Source organism: Papilio xuthus, unplaced genomic scaffold (assembly GCF_000836235.2).
Source record: "Papilio xuthus unplaced genomic scaffold, Pxut_1.1 DF827679.1, whole genome shotgun sequence".
In the NCBI taxonomy this organism is placed as follows: Eukaryota; Metazoa; Arthropoda; class Insecta; order Lepidoptera; family Papilionidae; genus Papilio; species Papilio xuthus.
The window spans coordinates 6,048,703-6,071,923 of NW_013530970.1; the positions used below are offsets into that span (position 1 = coordinate 6,048,703).

Below are 23,221 nucleotides of genomic sequence, written 5' to 3' on the forward strand. Positions count from 1 at the left end.
TTAGATTTGCTACGTAATGTATTTGCTGGAATCCAATTAAATGTTATTAATGTAAGCTGGGTGTTGTGAGTGACAGGGGAAGGACTATCAAGTAATAGATACTCAGACAATTGAAAGGGAAATGTAAGGGCCAATGTACACGAACCGATTTAAGTCGCCACCTTGTAATATAAAAGGACGTTTGATTTACAACATAACATAATTATTAATTTTATTGTTTACATTTTTTAAAACATAATTACATAATTTTTTTCAGCCTATCTTAATACGAGACGTAATTTACTGACTGATTTTAAGAAATTCATTGAAACCTCGTGAATATACTCGTACTGGCTTTATCTAAGAATTCCTTTGGCCTTTTCTTTTTATTTTTAATCTTAAATCACGAGCTGTGCTCACTTTTCTAAGCCGCCACTAAATCTAAATACATAGTTGACTTACAAATATTTCCTCTCAGCTCTAACCATTACTATTCATTCGGATTCATTCAGGAAAGACGTTATGGAAAAATGCAAGCGCGTGTTTCAGTCTACAAACTTTTTAACAAAACACCTTAACACATTAGGATAAAGTTCAGTTTCATTTGCGTTGTGTTGTTACTCCGCGTGTAGATGGCGTTAGTGGCACTCATTACTTACCTTAAAAGCTTGCATTTGGCAAAGCTCACCCCTGTAATACGGTTAGTTGTGTGAAACGTTCTCTGCTCCCTGCTGCGTACGCAGCGCCCTCTATATACGCCACGTCGCTACAACGGATTTACTAAAACCTAATTTAAACTGAACACTAAAATTATAAGGCATATTATTTTAGACTGGGTAGTTTAAACTGGGATTCATATTTGTAAAATGAGAAATAATTTAGATTTTTTTTAAATTTATTATACGGAAATAAAAAAAATAATTATGAGTAGACTATGAGTTCTTTTAAACTGTGTTCTACATCTATGCCAAATTTCATTAAGATCCGTTGAGCAGTTGCCGAAATACTTTCCAAATACATCCTTACATTCAAACATTAGTATTTACGTATAATATTAGTAAAATAGTAAGATTAGGTATTTAACTCACAAAAGATAAGATAAGAAGACGAAAATGTACTTTTTAATTTGTTTTAACAAACAGCAAATTACGTTACTAACTTCATTATCTCTCTACTGTTTATTAAGTTTACTGGAATAAAAGAGAAATATAATATATCAAGTATTATACTCTGGCATGTCTTTTACTTTACATTGACATGAAAATAATAAAGTTTTATACATTTATATATAAATATCGGAGCGGCCGAGCTGGAGGCGATGCAGGCCACTGCACAATTAGGGAACACGTCATTTGTATTATATTTATTACAAACATATTGTATTTATTATTAACTAGAGTTTGCCTGCGACTGTGTGTGCACAGAATTTTTAAAAAGGGTAAAAATTATCTCAAGTTTTACTCGAGACTATGTTACCTGCACCAAATTAATTTAAAAGTTAATTTTCTCCGTACAATTTTTTCGATAAGATTTAATGTCTCCTATAAAGTTAAGCAATACGAGGTTTTCAAATTTTAGCGATGAATAATACTTAGGAAACGCTAGTAACAACTACTTGAAATCTTTAATCACCAAAGTAGAATTACACTGAGTTTATAGCAGTAGGCTCTCACTGTCATTAATTATCACTTCATCAAACGTATTAAATATCTAAGTAGATTACACGCCAACACGACGCTAATTGATCTTATAAGCTTAATGCGACATCATACCATTATATTAATAGAACAAAGAAATACATAGAGATGTTATTCGTTATATTACATTGTTTGTACTAAAATACACAGTATATGGAAAAAATCAAATAATACAATGCTTTTAATGAAATCTGTAGTGTGTTTAAATATTTAATTTAAATCTCTCAAGCAGGGTTCGCTATAGACAGGTCGCCGGCCGTATAAATTAAGTCAAAACTTTAAAGTGCATAAAAGCTGCGTGTGTGACCCCACATGAGTGGGATGTCAGGGAGATGATGAGATATATTTGTGAATTTTAATGGCTTGCTCGCGATATATAACAAAGTGCGTTCAGAATTGGGCAGAGTGGGATATGTTGAGACACAGGGTCTAGTGCATCACCTTTCAAGAATATGGTACGCAATATCCACGAGCAAACAGGGGGTTGAAGGATCCACTTTTATAGACGTCGTCTGGCATTTGCTATAGGTATCAGAACCTGATGCTGCTTTGTTTCTAACAATGACGATATTATATTAGTCTCCTGAGCGAACTCTGAAACGAAGTATAACCAGGTTTAGTAATCCTTATCTCTGTACACGATACTTTGACCTTTCTCATTTAACTTATTAAAATACAATCCACGATAAAGCAATGAAAATATGTCACATTCAACTACTTCCTATTGTTAAAATATTAACAACATACATTTGATGTTTTTGTTGAAATAAACTTTCACCTCTGTCATTTTTAAGCTTTATCAGTAATTAAGTTAATGTTAATTTTGATAAATTAATAATAGTAACGACTCTATGTGATATATCGTCGGATAAAGTCCTGCGGATCCATCATAGAGTATAATCTGATGTCTTTGTCTATGACAATTATTACATATTATAATGTTATATTTTATAGTTATACTATAAGTGTTTAAAGCAATACTAATTAATTAAATTATCTACGTAATTTAATTTGATTTTATTGAAATTACTGTGCAATTTTATCACAATTACTTTGACTGAAAACAATATGCAGTTGTATAATAGACATTGTAAGAAATTAGTACGAAACTTGATGAAAATAGTTGTCATCTCATACATGTGCCATTTCTCTGGGCTCGAGTCTACCCTAAGGGATGGCTAAGTCTTAGTAAACCATCCTAGTACAGGCGTTTGTATAATTAAGTAGTAATAATTAAATATAGTGCAAACAACTTGAATACTGAGTGAATGCCGGGCAGCGAGCGCGCACCACGTCATTTCTCATCTATTTAATACCACATTATATTAATTACATCACGTCGGCTGCCTCTCGCAACGCACGAAGCATTCTTGTTTAAAAATATTAATTAAATACTTCTTTTTTGTATTTTAAAATGTTAAAATCATCAGCTCACTATACATCCCCACTGAGGGGCTTGGAGCCTATCCTAAGTAAGCGGTGATTAAGCCATGGGCAACCACGTTAGTCTTGTTTATTATTAGTTTATTCATTCAAAATTATTTCATTCGTTACTTCACTTAGCTGGAACATAGATATAATTTTAGTTTACAATGGCTTATTCTATTAATTATGCATTCATTATTTAAGTTTTATTTTAACTTGTGGACATCGTCTCTGCGGGGGAGTGTACAGCGGGGACACGTGTTCATTTATGCTTTGGATACCTACGACATAAATAGACATCACTCATAAGCTACGATGCGCACGTCGTACAGTAATACCAACATTAAACAGATCATAATATAAATGTGAATGTTTAGATGAATGGATGTTTGTAAGGTAACTCCAGAACGGATGCATGAATCTTGTTGAAATTTGGAATGGACTGGCTGTTGTCCGCAACTCCGCGCGATATATTGACAAATATTGCTGATTTGATAAAAAACGTCTCTCTTCTTGTTTTTTCTATTTCATCTTAAGATGGTTAATTTCACTCCTTTATATAACATTTGAGCTGAAAACTTAAACTAGAACGAATCTATTTCAAAGTTTCGGTATGTGTTCAGTATACTTGTATAGTAAGTAAAGGAAATAACAAAGTGGAAGCAGAACTTGTGTCACACCTCGCCAGTCGCCAGTCGCCAGTCAACTTGCAAACTTCAGACTGCCTTCAGCAGGCACATCGATAAAAGTGTCTTCATTTTAAACCGAATGTCATTTACTGCTCGACAAAACTTTGACTGCAAACTGAAATAACTTTAGTTGTATTTCAAGAAAGTCGTTTGTGACACCATTTAGGCCGGCAACGCATCTACAGTTCCTCTGGTGTTGCAGTTGTCCATGGTTGTCGTTGATCACCTCGGTGTTCCGGCCGCTCGTTTGCCCCCTTCACTTATAAAAAAAAATATATAAATTAGCATCTTTTGCAAATAAAGACAGATAAGTTTTTCGAGAGAAAAAATGCTTCTACTGCATATATTTGTAGTCTTAATCAAGCCGATGTTCCAGCATTCAATTCTATTATATCCACTTTAAAGTAAAATACTTGCTGAGTATAATGTCAACCTGTACTAAATATATTAAAAAAAAACAAATATAGATAATACTTGTAGAAATAAATTGTTTTTCTTCGTTTATATCCTGCAATTACATCGCAATAAAACATCTTCTAGCAGTTAGTTATAAATAACGTTGTTCTTTAAGCCCTTTGATGGAAACAGGACTCAATACCGCGAAGTAACGGGATGTCAACATCCTAATACGGTGCGCACATTTATGTCAATGACCTGATCATCAAAATGATTAAGTTAAAACCAGTTTATGTATAAGACAGAGTTAAGTAGATAAAATCCTTATAGTAAAGTAAAAAACCTTATGTTAAATTAACTTTTTTGGCTTAGATAAATGTATGTGTTTGGTTTAAATAACAAATTAAACGATTTTATAATTGTCACGAAAGTCTAATTGAACTCTTAAAGATTTGATTTCGAGAGATGGCTACCGTTAAAATACATGTTTATTTAAATATTTAATATACGAACATAATTTACAATTTAACAAACTAATTTGCATTTAAACACATAATTTGCATGCTAGCACTTTATTGACATAAAATGGAAACACAGACTTGATTCAAACTTAGGCTCCAAGTTGTACGAAGTCTGTAAACCGCATCAAAGTGTCTCTACTCTGACAGATTCCAGAAAAGCAAGAAACAGTCTAAAACTTGAATCGGTACAAATTCACAATAAAAAACACAATATTGGTATAATATTTAAAATAGGATAGATTCTATTAAGACATACTTATGATAGTTAATAGACGTCACCCACGCCATACTTAGTCTTACAAAAAGTACCGCGTTTTAATAATAAAAAAAAACATAATGCAAGCGCTGTTGAATAGAATTAACTTCCATGAAAAAACTGCGACAAACAACAAGAGCGGCGTCTCTTAACTTTGCTCCAAACTTACTGCAGGAAGTTCTGTAATAACTAAGCTTAACAAAGATTTATTAAGACGGAGCGTTGGCAAAGTTTATGAAATGTTTAAAATGTGATCCATCGCCTAGTGGTGTCATGGCGGCGACAAGACAACTGTCATGGCGGCTAAAAAAGCGCGCGAAGGCGTTAACGTCCGGCACGCTTCGAGTAGTTTCAATTAGCGGACGCCGCGGCCACCATTATACTTTTATTACTTTTTACGGCACGTGACTTATTTGTTTCTTTGCTCCGACACTGTACAGGAATAAAAAAAAATACCGCGTTTTTATACACGTTAGCTTTTTTATTCTATTACCTTATTTGATAGGAAATGTAAGAGATACTCTTATGTTGTCCTTGTGGAAACATGTAAGGATTCGCAACTTACTTTACTCCTCGTTGCAAATTATAACATTTAACTTTATACCCGTTGATGTCTTTTACAAGATAAGTGATTTAAATCATAACCAAACTTTTTAATCGTTTTGTAAAAGATGTAGTCATTGATACATGATGTAATAATTAATCAGAATCCCGATGAATTTTATGAAAGCTTTAATCAGTTACAAAGAAAAGTTTCCCTAAATTTACCGCTAAGAAGACATACTTAGAAATAATGTTGGTACGCTAAAGTTAAATAATAAAAATAGGTGCCAGGTTTAGCTCAAAATGATCGCCGTTACCATAACCATAACGATACGATACTAAAAATAAATCTAAAGTCAAATTTTTAACATGGCCATTGTTACGGTTATTTTTTAAAAAAGAAAACATATTGCTTTTTTTAGTCTGTGACCTGCTGTAGCAGGAAAGCTGCGTCCGGCGCGCAACCCGCAAGCCCAGAGCCCGCCATTCCTCCCCCGAGCGTCGCGGGGAGCGGACGTGCGTCGTGTTGCGAGCCGGCTTCCGGTTTATACATCGCTTACAAATTTACGTTTGAAGTTTCCGAGTGCTATTGTAGTTTGTGTCTTCCCGGATATTTACTATGTAAGTTTTAAATTATTACTTAGTTATATATTATTTTATTTTACATAAGATTCTAAACAGAATAATATAGAAAATTACAAGTTTTTTTTTAGTAAATATGTGGAATGTTATAAGGGATCCTGGAAATAAATTAATTATTATTATAATTCAAATATTACATTAATTTGAAACATTCCATTTCTATTATTGTTTCCAAATAAAAATTGAAACCAAAATCAACTATAACACTCAAACAGCCCAACCATTTACCCGATTTCATTTGTTCTCCAAAACAATATACTTATTCTGTCAAGTTATTGTTTTGTACTTTAATTGACGTATGAACTTATTTCTTATGACAACCCTTTGATGTCACCAACTTGACAGACGTAAGTTGTAAAATCAGAGCGGCGACAAAATGAAACTCACCAAAGTTATATTACATTGTACGACACAAAGGAGTGTGTTAAGTCAAATAAGAAAGTTGTGTGTCGACAGAGTCGTGAAGGCTTTTGTCAAAAGAGCTTGTACGCTTGTAGAATTATATAAATATTATATATAACTGAAGAATATAACATTTGAACTAAACTTATGTTTTTTGTTTATTACAAGATTCGAATACGTTGTATATTCGCTACGGCGGAGGCTTTACCGCGCCACTAAGTATGAAAAATAACTATAAAATATCTTCAGTTTGCAAACACATTTTTATAAGTTTTTTTTTTTAATTAACTTGCAATAGTAATTATAATTAACAACCTTCTATGTTATTTTATACGTTATGCAAAATCTTAGGATGTTTCTAGCCAGTATTTTAATTTCTTCAAGCAATAGCTCTTCCATCTTTTTTATATTTAATTTGTGAACTGACTCTTGTGTAAAACGTTACTTTTACTATTCTTGTTATTAATGTATATTAAAAATGTTTCATTTGAAGAAATATCTTAACATTTTGCGAGCATTCCTCCTCCGGCTGAGGCCACACAAGTTGCAAAATTACAAAAGGAAGACCTCATTCGCTCGCTTTTGTTGCCTCTCGTCTCGTCCTTTATGAAAACAAAACGAAACCACAACCGAACAAAAATGCCTCCCTGCGGTTTGCTAATGAAAAAATACAAGTCCATTGTTATGCACCTCCGGGAAGAACCTAAATTTTGTCCCCGGACGATTGTTAATTACGTCACTTTATAATTTCGCTTGGCTAAAAATTCTTAAACTTTTTTCATCAACGAACATTTTAATTACGATATTTATGTAATTTAACGTTAACAAAATATCCGTTTACAATTTGACTTTGTCAGTTTATAAACTGACAAATCGTAAATGTTTTATTTATAATTCATAGCTAAAAATTGAATGTTGTATCTAGACCATTTACAAATTGACATAATTCACAAACGATCGGTGGCACATTTATCCAAGCAAGCTTTAGTCATACTAGTTCGTTTAAAAAGGACCTTTTGATAAACAATACATGTTGACACAAACAAAACAATAATATTCCGAAGCTTTCCTTTTTCTTTCCTACGTTTTGTTAATTTCACGCTTACATTGTTTGCTTTTTTTGCCAAGTTGTTAATATTCTTTGTTTGTTGTATTATATTAACTTTCCTTGTTTTAATATCGAAGACCATTTTCATCAGTGAATATACGGGAATTGACCTAAAATTATATAACATAATCCATGTCAAATTTTCTCTAATGAATACCTAATAAGTTGCTAATTAATATAGAAACTATTAATACATATAAAGCTATATATTTGTATATAAACATTCAATCGTCTTATATACTCGAGTTAATACAGTTATCAATACGTATGAGACAATAATTAGTAACGTTGACCCGATACGAGGTCATTAACCTCAAATCTCTGCTATCTGCTATCACTACGAGGAAATTTACACAAACAGGCTGAGGAACTCTTATCATAGACAGGGCCAGAGATCTCCGAGACGAACTTTACTTTCTTATTAGAAAATATCACGACCATTAGCAGGCGCGCCTGAAACTCTGACGGAACGGTTCAATATTGCTTAACTTTTTCGTTCCATTTTGAAATTTTAATTTGAACGTTTTAAGGAATATGCATTTTCATTTGTTTTTCGTAAATATTTGCTCCGATATTTCATCTTTTTTCAAATGTTCTATTCGTTTGACTACCACGTTATAGTTTACGATTGAGTAACTTATTCCTTTCTTTATAAAAATCAATTAAAACAAAACGCTTTCGCTTCACCCGATCCGAGACGATTTTTTCAGCTACTCCGGCAATATCCGGACTGTCAGCCTCCGGTAGAGATCGTTCTCAGTTCAAGATTCTTCACAATCGAGCTCTTGAAATCTCTTAAATTCGGCAACCTTCAGCTAAATCGATTAACTTTAAGAATTTAAAGTAACGAACACTTTAAAATTTAATAACTTTTAATAGATTTTAATGTCAAGGATCGCCCGAACAAAATCTTTTAGCTATAGGTTTCTTTCCTAGAATAATATCTTATTTATATTTCTCAAAATGTCTTTCATAACTAAAGTACAGTCTACACCTATATGTCTATTCCTTAGTCCTGCAAATCGTCTATCTCGTCATATCCACAAAGAATAATATGAGTGATGAATAATGAATGAAAAACGAATGTTTCTATCAAGAAATCTGCGAGTCATTAGTAAAGGCCGTCGCAGGTCAAGCGAGCAATGTCTTACAAGTCAACGCTCTTTGTTGTAATTAGTTTATCTGCTTTGTACTATTATGGATTTATATGATATGTTAAGAAAGTAAAAATGAGTGCAAATGTTGCTAGTTGACATAGATGTACAACACAGTCTGGAAGAAGACATAGGCTACTTATATTAGGTTTTGTTTAATTCTGCGCTTAAGTATACGCGGGCGACATCTAGTAGAATATCAATGGAAACTTTATAAAACAATTGCTTTGCTTTTTGATTGTCTTGAAACATTCACCAAGGAGTTTTATACGTAGTTAATTTGTCTTATAACTTGCATCGTAAAGTAAGTTATAGTAACCTTGATACTTTAACCTTAAGGTTAACAAAGGTACCTAATATCCTTCTTCTCATAGAATATTGAAGGCTGTTAGTTTATCAATAGCATTCAACAACTTAATAAAGCCGTATCAGCTATTGTGGAAGGCTTAAAGAGGTTTTTGTGTCGACATTTCTTGACAATATCTGAAGCGAGGGAAATCCCGAATCCTCTGGGGCCGGATATTGCGTTATCCAGAGCTACGGAATTTTTCTGATTTCGGTAAATCGCAGCGGGCGGAAGCGATTTGTCAAAGATGTTTTCCTAAAAGGATTTGTTTAGTATGAGCTTACATATAAGAAATAGTTGATTGAACAATTATTATGTGACGGGAAAACTAAGAATTACGTAGGTTATTAAATTGTAGACAATAATGGAGTATTCATTATTGAATCGAAATTTGCAATACTCAAGAATTACTAGCTTCGACATTCAATTACTAAAATATGCCACTGGTTTAAATATTTGTATAATAAAAAGTCAACAAACCTTGTACCACGTGCCGCGCTGTCGCCTGTCGCTTGCGGCGGTCGCTGAAAGCTTTCCGCAACAATGGGTTCCTTTAGCCGTGAATTTATTATGTGGTGACGTCACGGCACGCGGCGGCTGCCTTTGGTCTCACTTTGTAAACAGACTTGACGCCATCCGTCGCTAAACGACCATTATAATTATAAATTTCACCTAAAGTATAAACAAAGTCTTGTAAAGTTTAACCAGTAAAGTGTTCATTCAAGTGAAGTAACAAATTGTTAAGTATTTCTTCAGAATTTGTGATGGAAACCATTTTGATTTCAAATTAATGATATAAAGTTAAATTTACTGAAGATGCAACTTTATATAAGCATTACAATACTGCCGAATATTGGAAATTTTAGTGTAAACTCAGCCTTCAATTTCTTCCATATATGAAAAGTTTATTGGAATGTCTAAAATTTTTATCGGATCCAAAAGACCAGAAAAAAGCATCCCAAAAATTTAGTACATTTTCAACTCACAACGGAATAGGTTAGTTAGTAGTAGCTTTTAAAAGGAAAAATATTCCTTTACGTGAATATCGGAGTGGACTTCAAACAGAGCGGATGATCGATAAACGTTGCAGCATGGTTCACTTGCACCGACTACGCTTCCTCTAGCTGACTTCAAGCCACTCGCTCCAGCAGCTAGCGAAGCAGAAGCACTGCGGGTAATTGAAGCGCTTCTCTTTGTGAACGTGCACGTAATTATATTGAACTGCAACGTTCAAGATACCAATCACAATTGTTCTTCAAAGTAAAAACTTTGTTGTACACAAAAGACATTTCTTGTAGTTCTAGTTATATTTATGTAAAATTTTACAAAATTTTTGAATTTTTTGGTATTTAATACTGCACAAAAATAGAAAAGCTATGGAATTTAGTAAATCGAAGGTTTAAATTAATACGTTTCATATTTACCCGGAGGTCAAGACCCACTTTGGGTCGATGCGCCAGCGGAGTAAATAAGTATTTACCCATAAGTCAATGAGTAACCTAGATAGGTTACTGATTGACTATTATAAAAATAAAATTTTTGTGAGTAATACAGAAATATTTTATGCAATTTCTATCAAAATAAATGTAATAATCGATCCAATATTAGAAATTATTATTAAACTAGTTATAATTACTTAGTATATTATATATAATATTATCCTAATCAAATGTGTATATACTAAAAATTTCTTTCAGAAAATAATAATTGTCCCGCTCAGTGCTTACATCTTGCGCCAACAGTCAAAAGTTCTCGCAAGTATTGGGAGTGGGCGTTGTCCGTGAATTTATTGTGGCAAAGACTATAACGCTAAGTGATCCTGTCGCTCGCTTAACTTTATGTTTATTGCTGGCTCACTACTGTTTGAAGGACGTAATCTTTATTCTCTACCACATTGTCTCTTTCAATTGTCTGACAAATTCTTAATGTATTTTTATGATGAATCAGGTAAATGGTTTCAAATATTATAACACTGTTTCTTGGCTCTTTCTCATGGTTGTTGTTAGCAAAACATGTTAAATTCTTTGGTTTTGTTTAACATATCATAGTATAATTAGAAGCTCCCTTTAATGCTTTTCCTAATTGGTTTATTTTCATATTTTGATACTTCAACAAACCTAAGTTTGAAGAACATAAAATAACATCACTCATAAAATGGACATAACTTACAGACATACATACCGTGTGGTGAGTGTAATAAAATGTAACATGATTTTTATTGATAATACTACCTTACCTTTTCCCTCGATTAATATATTTAAAATCTAACATACCCAGAGTAAGTAATGGAGATCCTTAGTAGAGATTCAGTAATCGAATAACCACTTAAATGATTCTGAGTGCAGCAGTAAATAAATGTAACTTGCGACTTGTTTAATTGTTACAAAGTTAAGGCAATTACTTAATGGATTTGATTTTGTTCACATTTTATTGTTTGTTTAAAGCGTTCATGAAAATAATATTCGTTGTACGAAATACGAAATTTAATATTAGAAGCGATTTTTTTATGAATTTCAGTAATTGTTATCAATTTGTGAAAGTTCGATAACAATTATCCACTTTATTTAGATTTCGCTGAAACAGTTTTAATAATCCAATTTAGAATCCACGTCTCAGAGATAATCACTTAAAAGCTTTCACCAATTACTATCAGTTCTTTAAATATTAGTTAAATAAAATCAGTAAGCGCTTACTTACCTACTTAACTTTAATTCAGAGTATAATAACTTCCTTTCTTCTGTTGGACTTAATTATTAAACAATGAAAGAACTATGAATTAAAAATTACGTAGAACTTTACAAGTTAGAAAAGTTAAAAAACAAGTTGAGTAGAAAATTACGTTAACAATTCGCTAAAGCAGTTTAAAGTATGCTCTGCTTGCAATGGCGCGGAGCAGTTTGAAGTTGAGTTAATTTCATTACAGCTCAAAGAGCAGACCAACTCGGTTACTGCCACTTCTATTAACATGACGATGCACTATTGTTAATTTGACTACGAATTACACAATCAAATTATTCAAATCTTGTACAATATATTTCGTCTACAGCGGAGACTCAACATTATAGTTGCATAGAACAGAATATGCAGCAAATACTTGTAACTGTTAACTCTGAAAATAACATCACTTCTCAACTAAGTATAGATTATAAATATCTTATTCCTTACTAATGTTATAAATGCGAATGTTTTGAAGGATGGATGTTTGTTACAACGTATCTCGAAAAACGCTGAACGGATCTTGATGAAATTTGGCACAGATGTATAACATAGTCGGAAAAGCACGTAGGTTGTTTTTTTTAATTCTGCGCGTACGGAGCCGCGGGCGACAGCTAATTACATAATTGAAACTTTACTTGGTAAAACGCGTCGATTTTTACTTATTATAGTTAAATTGCTTAGATTTATAGAAGCTATTTAAAAATAGCATTAACGAGAAATAAATCCCAAACAATATTTTATTATATCTTTATTTCTCAATTATAATTTCTCTGAATTTCCAATACAACGAATACGATACTTGACCTATAAAGTTCAATCAAAGGGAGCTTACACATTGAGCGAATAGGCACTAATTACGTTCCCCGCCCGCCGCCATCGATCCTATACGTACCTGTCAGAGTTATGTCAGTGTACACGGGCCTTATGATTGAATACATCTCGTATGTATAATACATTTACCAAAACATTATTTAATTCTGTGTTCATTTATCATTTAATTAAATGTGAAAAAGTTCCAAAACCTTCGTATTAATTATAAGTGTAAAGTACGCTTATGACATCTAGTCTTATATATTCTGGGATGTGGGTCATAAATCAACATCGTCAAAACTTAATGAACGTTTCCACTGCGCCGCGCCGCGACAACTTTACGTGTTGTAAAATGTATTCACCGCACGATATTGCCTTTAGGGTGAAAGCTATGATGGTCGGTTTTCAACTTCTAACTTCTAAAGATTGGCTTTAATTAACAGCGTCAAAATGTTGCTTATTCAGAAACAATTTATACTAATTTACCCGGTGTATGCAATGTTTAGGTTTTGAGACTGTAAGCGATAAAATAAAGTTTTTTAAACTCTTGTCAAATTAAAACTCTTTGCTATATATTTAGGTTTTAATATCAGTAAATCTATTTAACCATAATTAAAGCCCTTTTAAGTTTAACATAACAAGTAACATTGTAGTCACCGAATTTAATAAAACAATTAGAACAAATAATACTATGAAAGTCAAAGTAAATAAATTTATGTATTTACATCTTTACTACACTAATTTTAAGGTAGGTTTTTCAGAAACAATTATTGTAGCGTAACATACTGAAATAGTTCATTTGTTCAAAATGTTTTGAACTTTAAGGCCTAAGTGATAAAGTTAATTTTGCATTGCCTAAGTTTTTAAAGCAAACTCGTTACGTTCCTTCAACTAGAGCAAGATTAACGATCACGTTCAAAAGGTAAACTCGAAGATAAATTGTGTGCTATTTATAAACTTATTGCAACCAAATTATTTACCTTGGAAATTTATCATCCACCCGTCAAACTTTAAATATACACTAAAAAGACGACTCTGTCTACCAGTCTGTCTTTTAAAATTGACGTTAATCTTACTAATATTATAATGTGAAAGTTTAGATGGATGGACGTCTGTTACAAGTTACCTCCCAAACGGCTCAACGAATCTTGATGAAATTTAGCGCAGATGTAGAACATGGTCTGAAGGAACACAAAGTTATTTGTTATTTTAATCTAGATCTGCAAAAGTCTGTCACTTAATTCCTAGATATAACATTAGTCAAGAAAAGTTTATTACTATGTTGCCCAGTTCTTGATTTACATACAATGTAGTAAACTACAGCGTGATGCATATGTAACAAAGTTGTCGACAAGCTCGGCTCAAGTCTTTACAACCGCCTTTTTATCGTCACCACCACCGCCGAGCTTTATCGTCTACTCAATAAAAGCTCGCTAAAGCTCTCAGAGATCCGCATCTTAATGGTGTCGTAAACATCAGATGCGCGCGACCTATCCCCACTTATATGTTAATCTATTTAACCGATTCCAACGAATATCATCTGTATTAAAATTTACTCAATCAAGCCGATGTCTCCGAAGTATGTAGACGTACATAAGTGTAAAATTCAAAAGATACATTTTAGTGTACGTTAAAATGTTACCATTAAAAACATTAGATTTTAATGTACATTCACTTTTTGTTTTAATCAGCAAGATCTCGTTCCATATAATTCGAAAGAATAAAAAATAGCTATTTTAAAAAAAGCTATTTACGTTATTATAACGTTTAAAATTTGTTAGAAGCATATTGTTTCTTCTGACCCAAGACATGTGAACATTTTTTTGTTTTTTCTTTATTTATCATAAGAAATAATATCTTGAAAAATTCTACCTCTGACTGCACCATAAAGTTAAAGAAGTAAACACAATATAGAGAAGATGAAAGGTGCATCAACTTTACAGTTTCAATAGAGAGTTACAAAAGCGTAAAACTTTCGCGTCGCCGCCACCGCTGCTGCAGCACGGAACTCTCTCGCACTTGAATCAACATTTCTTTGTCCATATTCCACTTATGTTACTTTGAATTACACCTACACTTATCATTATTATTTATTTTAATTTATATTATATAACAAAACTTTAGACTTAATTCTGAAGGAAAAGTCAAAGTTCATTTGGCAATGACTCTTAAATCATTTTAGTATAATCTTACTTATTTATTCAAAAAATACCAGATTACTAAAACATCAGTCAAGTACATTGGTACCGAAAGTGGTTCAGGTGGATCTCCTGGTATTCAAGGAATAACCGTCAGGGGTGATGGCTGGAAATAACGTTCACAAATTGAGAAAATAAGGCAGCATCAGGGGTTCATCAATAAACTATGAGAATATCTGGCCCGCAACAAATAATACGATTCTCTAACGTAGATAAAATTAATCTTCACATAAACAATGGTATTGAAATAAAGAATTTATTCCCTTTACATGTGCACGACTTCAAAGAGCCGTGTAATGAGACACACGTAAGACATATAATAAAATATATCTCGACTCTTAATTACTTTGAGGTGCAACTTCAAATCGTATTGTCATCTCTGTTATTTCAAGAAGAATAAGAGAGATGACAATATGTTTTTATACATGTATTTTCGCAGTGGAAATAGGCTGTGTAATTCAGAGACGTGTGCCGGCGCATCGTTTTCGACCTCAACGAGGCAACTTTATTATTGCTTAATGAAGTGTAATACGTTTTGCATGTACTGACTTGAAATTCTCAACTTGTCGAGTTGTTGTTTTACTTCATAAGGGACAGTTCACACTGTGCATCTAACAAATTTATTTACGCAATATATTATAGTGAAACTTAACATCTAAATTAACGTCCTAACTTAAAAAACAGATTAGTTATTTTAGCCGGCTACGATCGTTAACCAGTCTCGTTTCGTACAGATGATATAATGGCATTTTTTTTATTTTTGTCTGTGTCGGATTGGATCGATTTAGGCAGGACTTTAACTAGAAGGTAGCTGATGCACGCTGGCATATTTTAATAGACTACTCCTTTCTTCTACGCTGACAAAGTCTCGGGCGACATAACACTACAAGAAGTTACCTCTCCACACAGTAATACCATGATTTCAAATAGTCAATTATAATCTTGTTAATTTATAATATAACCAATAGGGGGTAAACATTTGCGACCGCGTATTAGCCAGCGCAATGTTCATTATAGTAATGGACTGTATTTAAATCGGAAAGCTTCACTTTGATCCATCAAATTGATCCTTTGATCAAGGGGAAACAATACAGTGATTAAACTCTGTTAATTTATGACGTCATTAAATGAGTCATTAATCTTATATTATATATAAAATTCTCGTGTCACAATTTTCGTTCCCATACTCCTTCGAAACGGCTTGACCGATTCTCATGAAATTTTGTTAGCATATTGAGTAGGTCTGAGAATCGACCAACATCTATTTTTAATCCCGCGCGGACGTAGTCGCGGGCGACAGCTAGTATTATACATAAATATATGCAAATATTTTTATGGATGGATGTATGTTTCTTAGTAAATATCTCCAGAATGGCTGCACGAATCTCGCTGATATTTGACATATAATAGATGTAGAATATAACCTGAAAGAAGGTTTAGGCTACTGATTAAGTTTTTTTTTTTAATTCCACACTGACGGAGTCGCGGGCAACAGCTAATTGTCAATAGAATAATCACAGTTCTAATAGAATTCAAGAACAACCTTGACATCAGAATGATTGTAGAATTAAGAAACGCGTATCATAATCACACGACTATAAAAAATTGCTTTATCTGGTACTAAAGATCCTTTATAATATATTTAAAATGACTATCAAGAGGCATATTCTGGAATGTGTAAATTAAAACATATAAAATCATTGAACGATATCACTCGTACATTATGTGAGTGTAGCTCAGCATTACATTCGCGGTTAATTACACAAACAGTACAAGTAAGCAGTTAAAAGCGGAAATAACAATAACAAAAATCATTACTTTTCATCAATTGTAAAGTGAAAATTGCCGTACAAACAAAATTATGTCAGGTCATTGAACAAAACTCTTAAATTGAGTAAAACATTTTGGTATGACATCAAACGAAATGTCTATTTACACTTCAAAATCACAATAATATTTTATAAAATAACATAAATATACGTTTTTATAAAAAAAAGTATTGATAAACTAGAAACCCAAAACAAGAATAATGAGTTCACGTCGACAATAAATAACTAAAAACAATTCTGAATTTTCCTTTGTCCTGTGTGAATAGTTGTTTTCCGCTGTCGCTTATGACTCAGTCCGCACTGCAATGAATATTCCGAGGCCGCTAATATTCCGATTAATAATTGGAGAGCGCCTGAAGTTGGGAGCGAAATGAATACTGAATGTGCTACTTAATAAAATTGGAGAGTTCATTTCCTAATTAAAAACTCTTTGCGCTTTAAATTCAACGTAATGTTCGAATTTTCCGGTAATTTTACATTTCAAGTGGTTATCGGCGTTTATTTTAATATGTCGCGTGAAATACAGATTTGTAAAATGTCGTAAAATTAAAAACTTTCAATGAAAAATTAAATTAATTAAATCATTTTATATTTTACACGCGAAATACAATTGCTAAAATAGGTTTATCAAAACATGTTGCTTCTGTTTTTTTGAAAGGAGGATGTGTAGGATATCGATATGTTTTTATACAAGTGTTTCGACAATGAAAACCCACAGTCCCATATTACTTACTAATATTATAAACTCTAATGTTTAAAGGTAAGGCATAAATGTGGCATAGATGAAGAACAAAATCTGGAATAACTCATAGGCTACTTATTATGTTTTCATTTATTTCCGCGCGAGTGGAGTCACGAGCGTCAGCCGCAGACGTATATATTATATAATATTTACCTAATCTAAACATATCATGCTCAAGTCAAAAGGCATTGTTAATACGTGCGTTCTTCCGGTATTTAACTGTTCACTGTGTGTACATATGTGTGTGTAAGGGATGAACTGAGCAGGAAATAGTAACTTATTGAACGTCCGTTTCCTTTGCATAAGTTAAACGAGAAGGATGGGATTTCTTGGTTGCCTAGTAACGTAATAAGATTCGTAACACATGAAATTATAATAAGGCCTTACCTCGTATAGTCAGGTCACAAAATCCATAAACTTATTCGTAAGTGATACAATATTTATCTGTTCGCACGATATTGTATTGTATTGTATTGCCTTCAAATTGTTTGTGAGCGGATGTCACGTGGATTTGATGTCAATTCTATTTGTGACAGCCGAACTAACGACGACGCCATTCTGTCCTGACGTCTGATGTTTTAAAAATGTATTTACATAAACAATGTACTGATACGAGAGATTGTTATTTATCGTTCATTATTATCGTTTATTAGTTAACTCTCTAAAATATATAAGATTTTTGAATTTTTATTATTTCCATTTTTGAAAAGCTGCGGTACAGCGTAACATTACAAAATTTATCAATATTTTTATGACCTTCCATCATGTTCATCGTGTAAGGCTTTACAACCACAATTGTCACTTTGTTATCACGTTTAGATGGTTATTTATTGATTCTACAATCATCTGAGTCTATATTTAATGAAATAAAACAATTCTTTCTCAGATAAATCAGTTGTAACGAAAGTTTATCAGCGCCCTTTAGCTCAGCCACTTTCTTTATCTCGCCGTCACCCCGGGCGCGCGGAGGTCGTTGCCCCCAGCCTCAGGGTGCGGGTCACAAACCAGTTTCCGTTGATAACACATTATCACACCGCTATGCCACTTGTTCTATTTACATACATAGATAATATTACGTTGATGAAATTAGTATCACATACAACAATAGCAATTAACAAATTTCATAATAAATGGATTGATACTTGTGATGATGATCAACTTTCTGTTGCTAATTTCTTGTTCTGTTAAACATTTTCGTCCGAGCCTTGGCAGTCGCTCATTGTCTATTCTCTGGACCTAAACTCTACATGAAATATTATCTTTGTTACAGATTACTCTAATAACTCTTCATACACTAGTATCTAGTATCAAGATTACCACATCCACGTTACTTACAACTTAGAGAATGCTTCGCTACTGGATCTGTTTGGCGAGCGCGGTGTGCCTAGCGGGGCAGTGCTGCGCGAACTCCTGCCGGGACGCCAACCTCTGCTGCCCGGGCAGGGACAGCTCCTGCGTCGTGCAAAAGGCTCATCAGAATGCCATCATCGATGATGTGAGCGACAAACCCTGCTACTGCGACCACGCCTGCTTGAAGCTCGGAGACTGCTGTCCTGACTTCAGGGAAACTTGTGGAGGTAATAGATTATAGGAATATATAAACAGATAGTACTTTTATTAATCTAAAATTCGTTGTAAATAACAAAAAAACGTTTTATAATGCGTAACGTCAAACATTATGTATAGTAAAGGAACGCAAGCCCGTCGCCGGTGAGATCATTTAGCTTAATTTTGCGTCTGGGAAATTCAAAAATTACTGCCGCGTGAGTGATATGTAACACTCAACATCTGCCTAATGAAAAATAAATGCAACAACCTGCCTAAAAGCACCACGCAGCCTCGATGTCACCGTGAATGTGTTAACATCGTTAGTTTATGACCATACTAGCAATGTTATAAACTTCGAAAAATTATAAACTGCACGAATGCGGATGTCTACGGGCCACGGTCACTTCGTTATATTGGCCAATTGCCATTTTTAAATATTTACATTACATTCAAATGAAATTTAAGCAAATTTTTATAAACATAAATTATTTCATAAAATACGAATAGTAATAGAAAGGCATTGCAGGCAATTATCGCTCCTTAAATAGTTAAAGGAAAAGGAAGAAGTTTACAATTTTACGGTGACACAGGAGTGCGACGTGTCCCCCGCTCCCCGCTCCCCACGCCCCTCACCTGTGTGTTCACACATCTCTGTATTTAGAGTTAATGCCCACCCACGTGCCGGAGGGGATGCTAACGGAGTTTTATGTTTTTAGGAAGCTTTCAAAGCTCGCATCGGATATAACGATATTATGTTAATATACACCTGAGAATTTGATGGACTTCATACATACTTATATGTTCTTAATATAACGTAAAAAAACAACAATATTTTCAACAGATTTAAACAGTTTTGATACTTTAAAAACACATAAGCTCCTAGGCACATGCGCTATACAGACTGTAGAAATACCTACTAGTAATTAATAATTGTTTTGTGCAAAAAATCAAATATCAAGAGTGTTGGGTCGTTGTATCTTGCTGACTTTAAATCACTGGTATGGGACATCCAGTCCGTAGCTTTGCCTCGATCCATGTCCAAGCTAGCGAGCAAAATGAACTATTTAATATTCAATTCCACTTTTGTGTGCAGCCGGGGCGAACTGCGGGGAATTAACTCGGAAATGGAACTAGCATTTAACATTTTAATCCCGCTTCCAATCTTCGCGTTCTTTTGTTGTTAATAAACTATTAGCACTCGTGGTACTGGACTGCGTTGTGAACATTTTATTTGATCATTTTAGTCTGTTTTAATGTTCATTTTTATTGTTGATTTCTAACATATGAAACGGTGTCATGTCCTACATCTATAAATATCCACTTCCCCTGTAGGCAGAGCATCAGTGAACAGACCGTAATGCCCCGACATAGATCCACTGACATGTCCCCGATACGATTCTAATTGACTGATTAATTTGTCTCATTTACGGTCGACCTTCTTTATGTATAATTAATAACCATTGATTACTATGAGGATCGAAACTAAGTGATTTATGTGAATTAGATTGAAAAAGAGGTCGAGAAAGTGACTTATTTAACGATCGTTCATATTTGACCCAACGTCAGTTTCCTTTTGGGTGATCAATAATAACAAATAAGTATGTATGTATATTCCTTCCCTTGTCAACTCCAGTAATAAAATCAAACTTAAACAAAATTTTAAAATATCATCAAATATCTCCTCGTGATAGGCCATCGGTCCTTTCTTCTATTGCTTGTTGTTTGTTCTAGTGACGGACTGTGTAATATCGGAGTGGGGCCCGTGGTCAGAGTGCGACACTGGGTGTGGGTCCGGCAGCATGCAGCGGTCACGTCGCGTGTTGCAGGCGGCGGCGCGCGGCGGCCGGCATTGCCCCGATCTGATTCAGCGCCGAGCTTGTCAAGCACACCATGCCTGCGCACCAGACAGTGATATACCACTTAGAGGTGATAGACAGACAACAGTACTCAGCTTGCTTTACTCCACTGCTCAATTACCTAACTCAATTATTTCGACAGTTTGTGTTTTTTCGTGCATCACATTCAATCATTTACCACCACAGAATATATATCTATATATGTTTAAATACTCTGTGTACAGTATCATAATTTAAATATATCTGTATGACAGAGGAGTCTGCAATGATCCTGCCGGGCTCGCTGTCTGTCAGCCGGCACTCCAACGACACCGTCGACATCCGCAAGAATCTGCGCCTGCGCAACCCAGACGACCCCGAGTCCAACTCGCACAGGGAGTGAGTTATCGTAACATAAAAATATTTATATATAATATTTCTAATGTATCAAACAGTATAACGAACAAAAACTGTGCACTTGTAGTTTTTATTTAATGTCTTTACTTAATAACTAATTGAAATATTGTTTTCAGATACTGCGTCCAGTTCGAAGTTTTGAAAGTATCGAAGGCGTGCCATCTCGACTCTGACTACAAGGCGCTACGCGAGGGTGCGTACTCAATGCAATTTGAAACCTATTATCATTTTATTAGGTCATAAAATTGATTTATTACTCAATCATATCCCGTACGATGGGTCATCTCTCATCCATGCGAGAAAAGACGATCTTTTCCCTGCCTCTATGGCGCATAACACGTTCAATATGTTTTATGTTTAATTTATTTTACCACAAGTTTAACTTATTAAATAACTTACTGGATTCTTGCAAATTTGAAAAATATTAACTTAAATAAACATCAACTAACGTTCCTTGTTATCGTATCGATAACTAAAGTTTCTGAAACGTTTTGAATTATAAAATAAAGAAATAAATGAAGAGATCTCTCGTACATTTAGTTAATGTTGATATGCAGTAGATACACATAACTGCAGTATAATTTGGTCCGAAGTGCACTCGCAGAGCGGTACAATATAATGCAACGCAGTGTTCTCGAGAGCAATTGCGACTTCGCTAATAAACGTAACTTGTTACATTTAATATGCAAATTATTATTGTTCATTTCTCTATTATGCGCTTGAATTGTGTCACATGAATTATTGCTAATGTTAATTAACTCAAACGACCAAAAACCAAAGTACAAAATATATTTTTCTTTAAGATTTTTTTTCGTTCAATTTATGATTGAATTTACAGGTTATCCTTAGAGATATAGAGATAGAGAGATCCTTATAAAAGATAAGTCATTTCCTGTTTTTATATGTTAATTGTATGTTACGTTGTCAGGTGATACAGTGTGCGTGATGTGCGAGACAGCGGCACTTCGGCGGGACCTGAAGTGGCGATGTGCGGGACACGGCGTAGCGGGCCACGCTACGAAATTCTACGCGCTTGTAGCGCCCCACTGTCACGGGAAATGGCTGCGGACCAAACAGGACTTGGATAAGAGGGGTGACTGCTGTTCTAGCCCTGACTTCATATTTGTTTAAAAAAAATAATATTTATGATAGGAAAAGTAATAAAATAAAACATTTTATTCTTAAAGCAACATCTGTTTATTGTTAAAGTTTGAAATGCAAGATACTTCAAACGTATAAGGTTATGAAACGAAAATAAATTGCACAGTTAAAGTAATAGTAGATAATGTAAGACTAAAAAGAAATCATATGTTATTTTAATTTAATTTATTTGAAAAAATAACGCGTTATGTTAAAATAAACTCCATATTAAAATAAAACTTTCTACAAAAACATAGATTTAAGTGTATAAGGTAGTTAGACTACATTCAGCTCTAATCACTGCTACATATCTATGACTCAAATGACAAGTACCCTGTACCTTCCTTCCTTCCTTTCTGTCAGCCATGAGACGCCCACTGCTGGGCATAGGCCTCCCCCAAAGATCGCCACGATGCGACGCTGTACCACTAAAAATGAAAGTATCAAAACAAGCAATTTTAAAGGAATATCTTAATAAAGTTATAAAAAGCTAATTCTGCTTAGTAATTAATTTACTGAATTACTAATGTTGAACAAAACATCACAATGGTGATCATCACCTGTTCATCAAAAAACATCCCAAAAAAGGACTTTATTAATTACAATTTTAAATGTTTTTTAAATGAATGTGTACTTTAAGTTATCGTTAGAAATAATATAATTTGTTACAATAGGAAAATATTGTACGACTTTCGAATAACATATCCAATGTAACTTGTGTAAATAAAATACTTATCAAATATCCTTATATTTACTTTCTAAGTTATGACCTTTTATACCCCTGTTTCCCCGGACCAGTTATAGACCCATCGGACCTAGGGTCTAA

The 23,221-nt window shown here is 33.7% G+C and overlaps 1 protein-coding gene across 1 annotated transcript; it reads left to right on the forward strand.

Moving 5' to 3' along the window:
* The first annotated feature begins 6,036 nt into the window (after positions 1-6,036).
* Positions 6,037-23,135, forward strand: LOC106117648 (somatomedin-B and thrombospondin type-1 domain-containing protein-like). Its single transcript, NM_001311861.1, is given in 6 exon segments — positions 6,037-6,127; positions 18,726-19,032; positions 20,735-20,929; positions 21,114-21,237; positions 21,372-21,448; positions 22,184-23,135. Coding segments are annotated over 5 exon segments (831 nt in total). The 5' UTR covers positions 6,037-6,127; positions 18,726-18,800; the 3' UTR covers positions 22,387-23,135.
* The last annotated feature ends 86 nt before the right edge of the window (positions 23,136-23,221 follow it).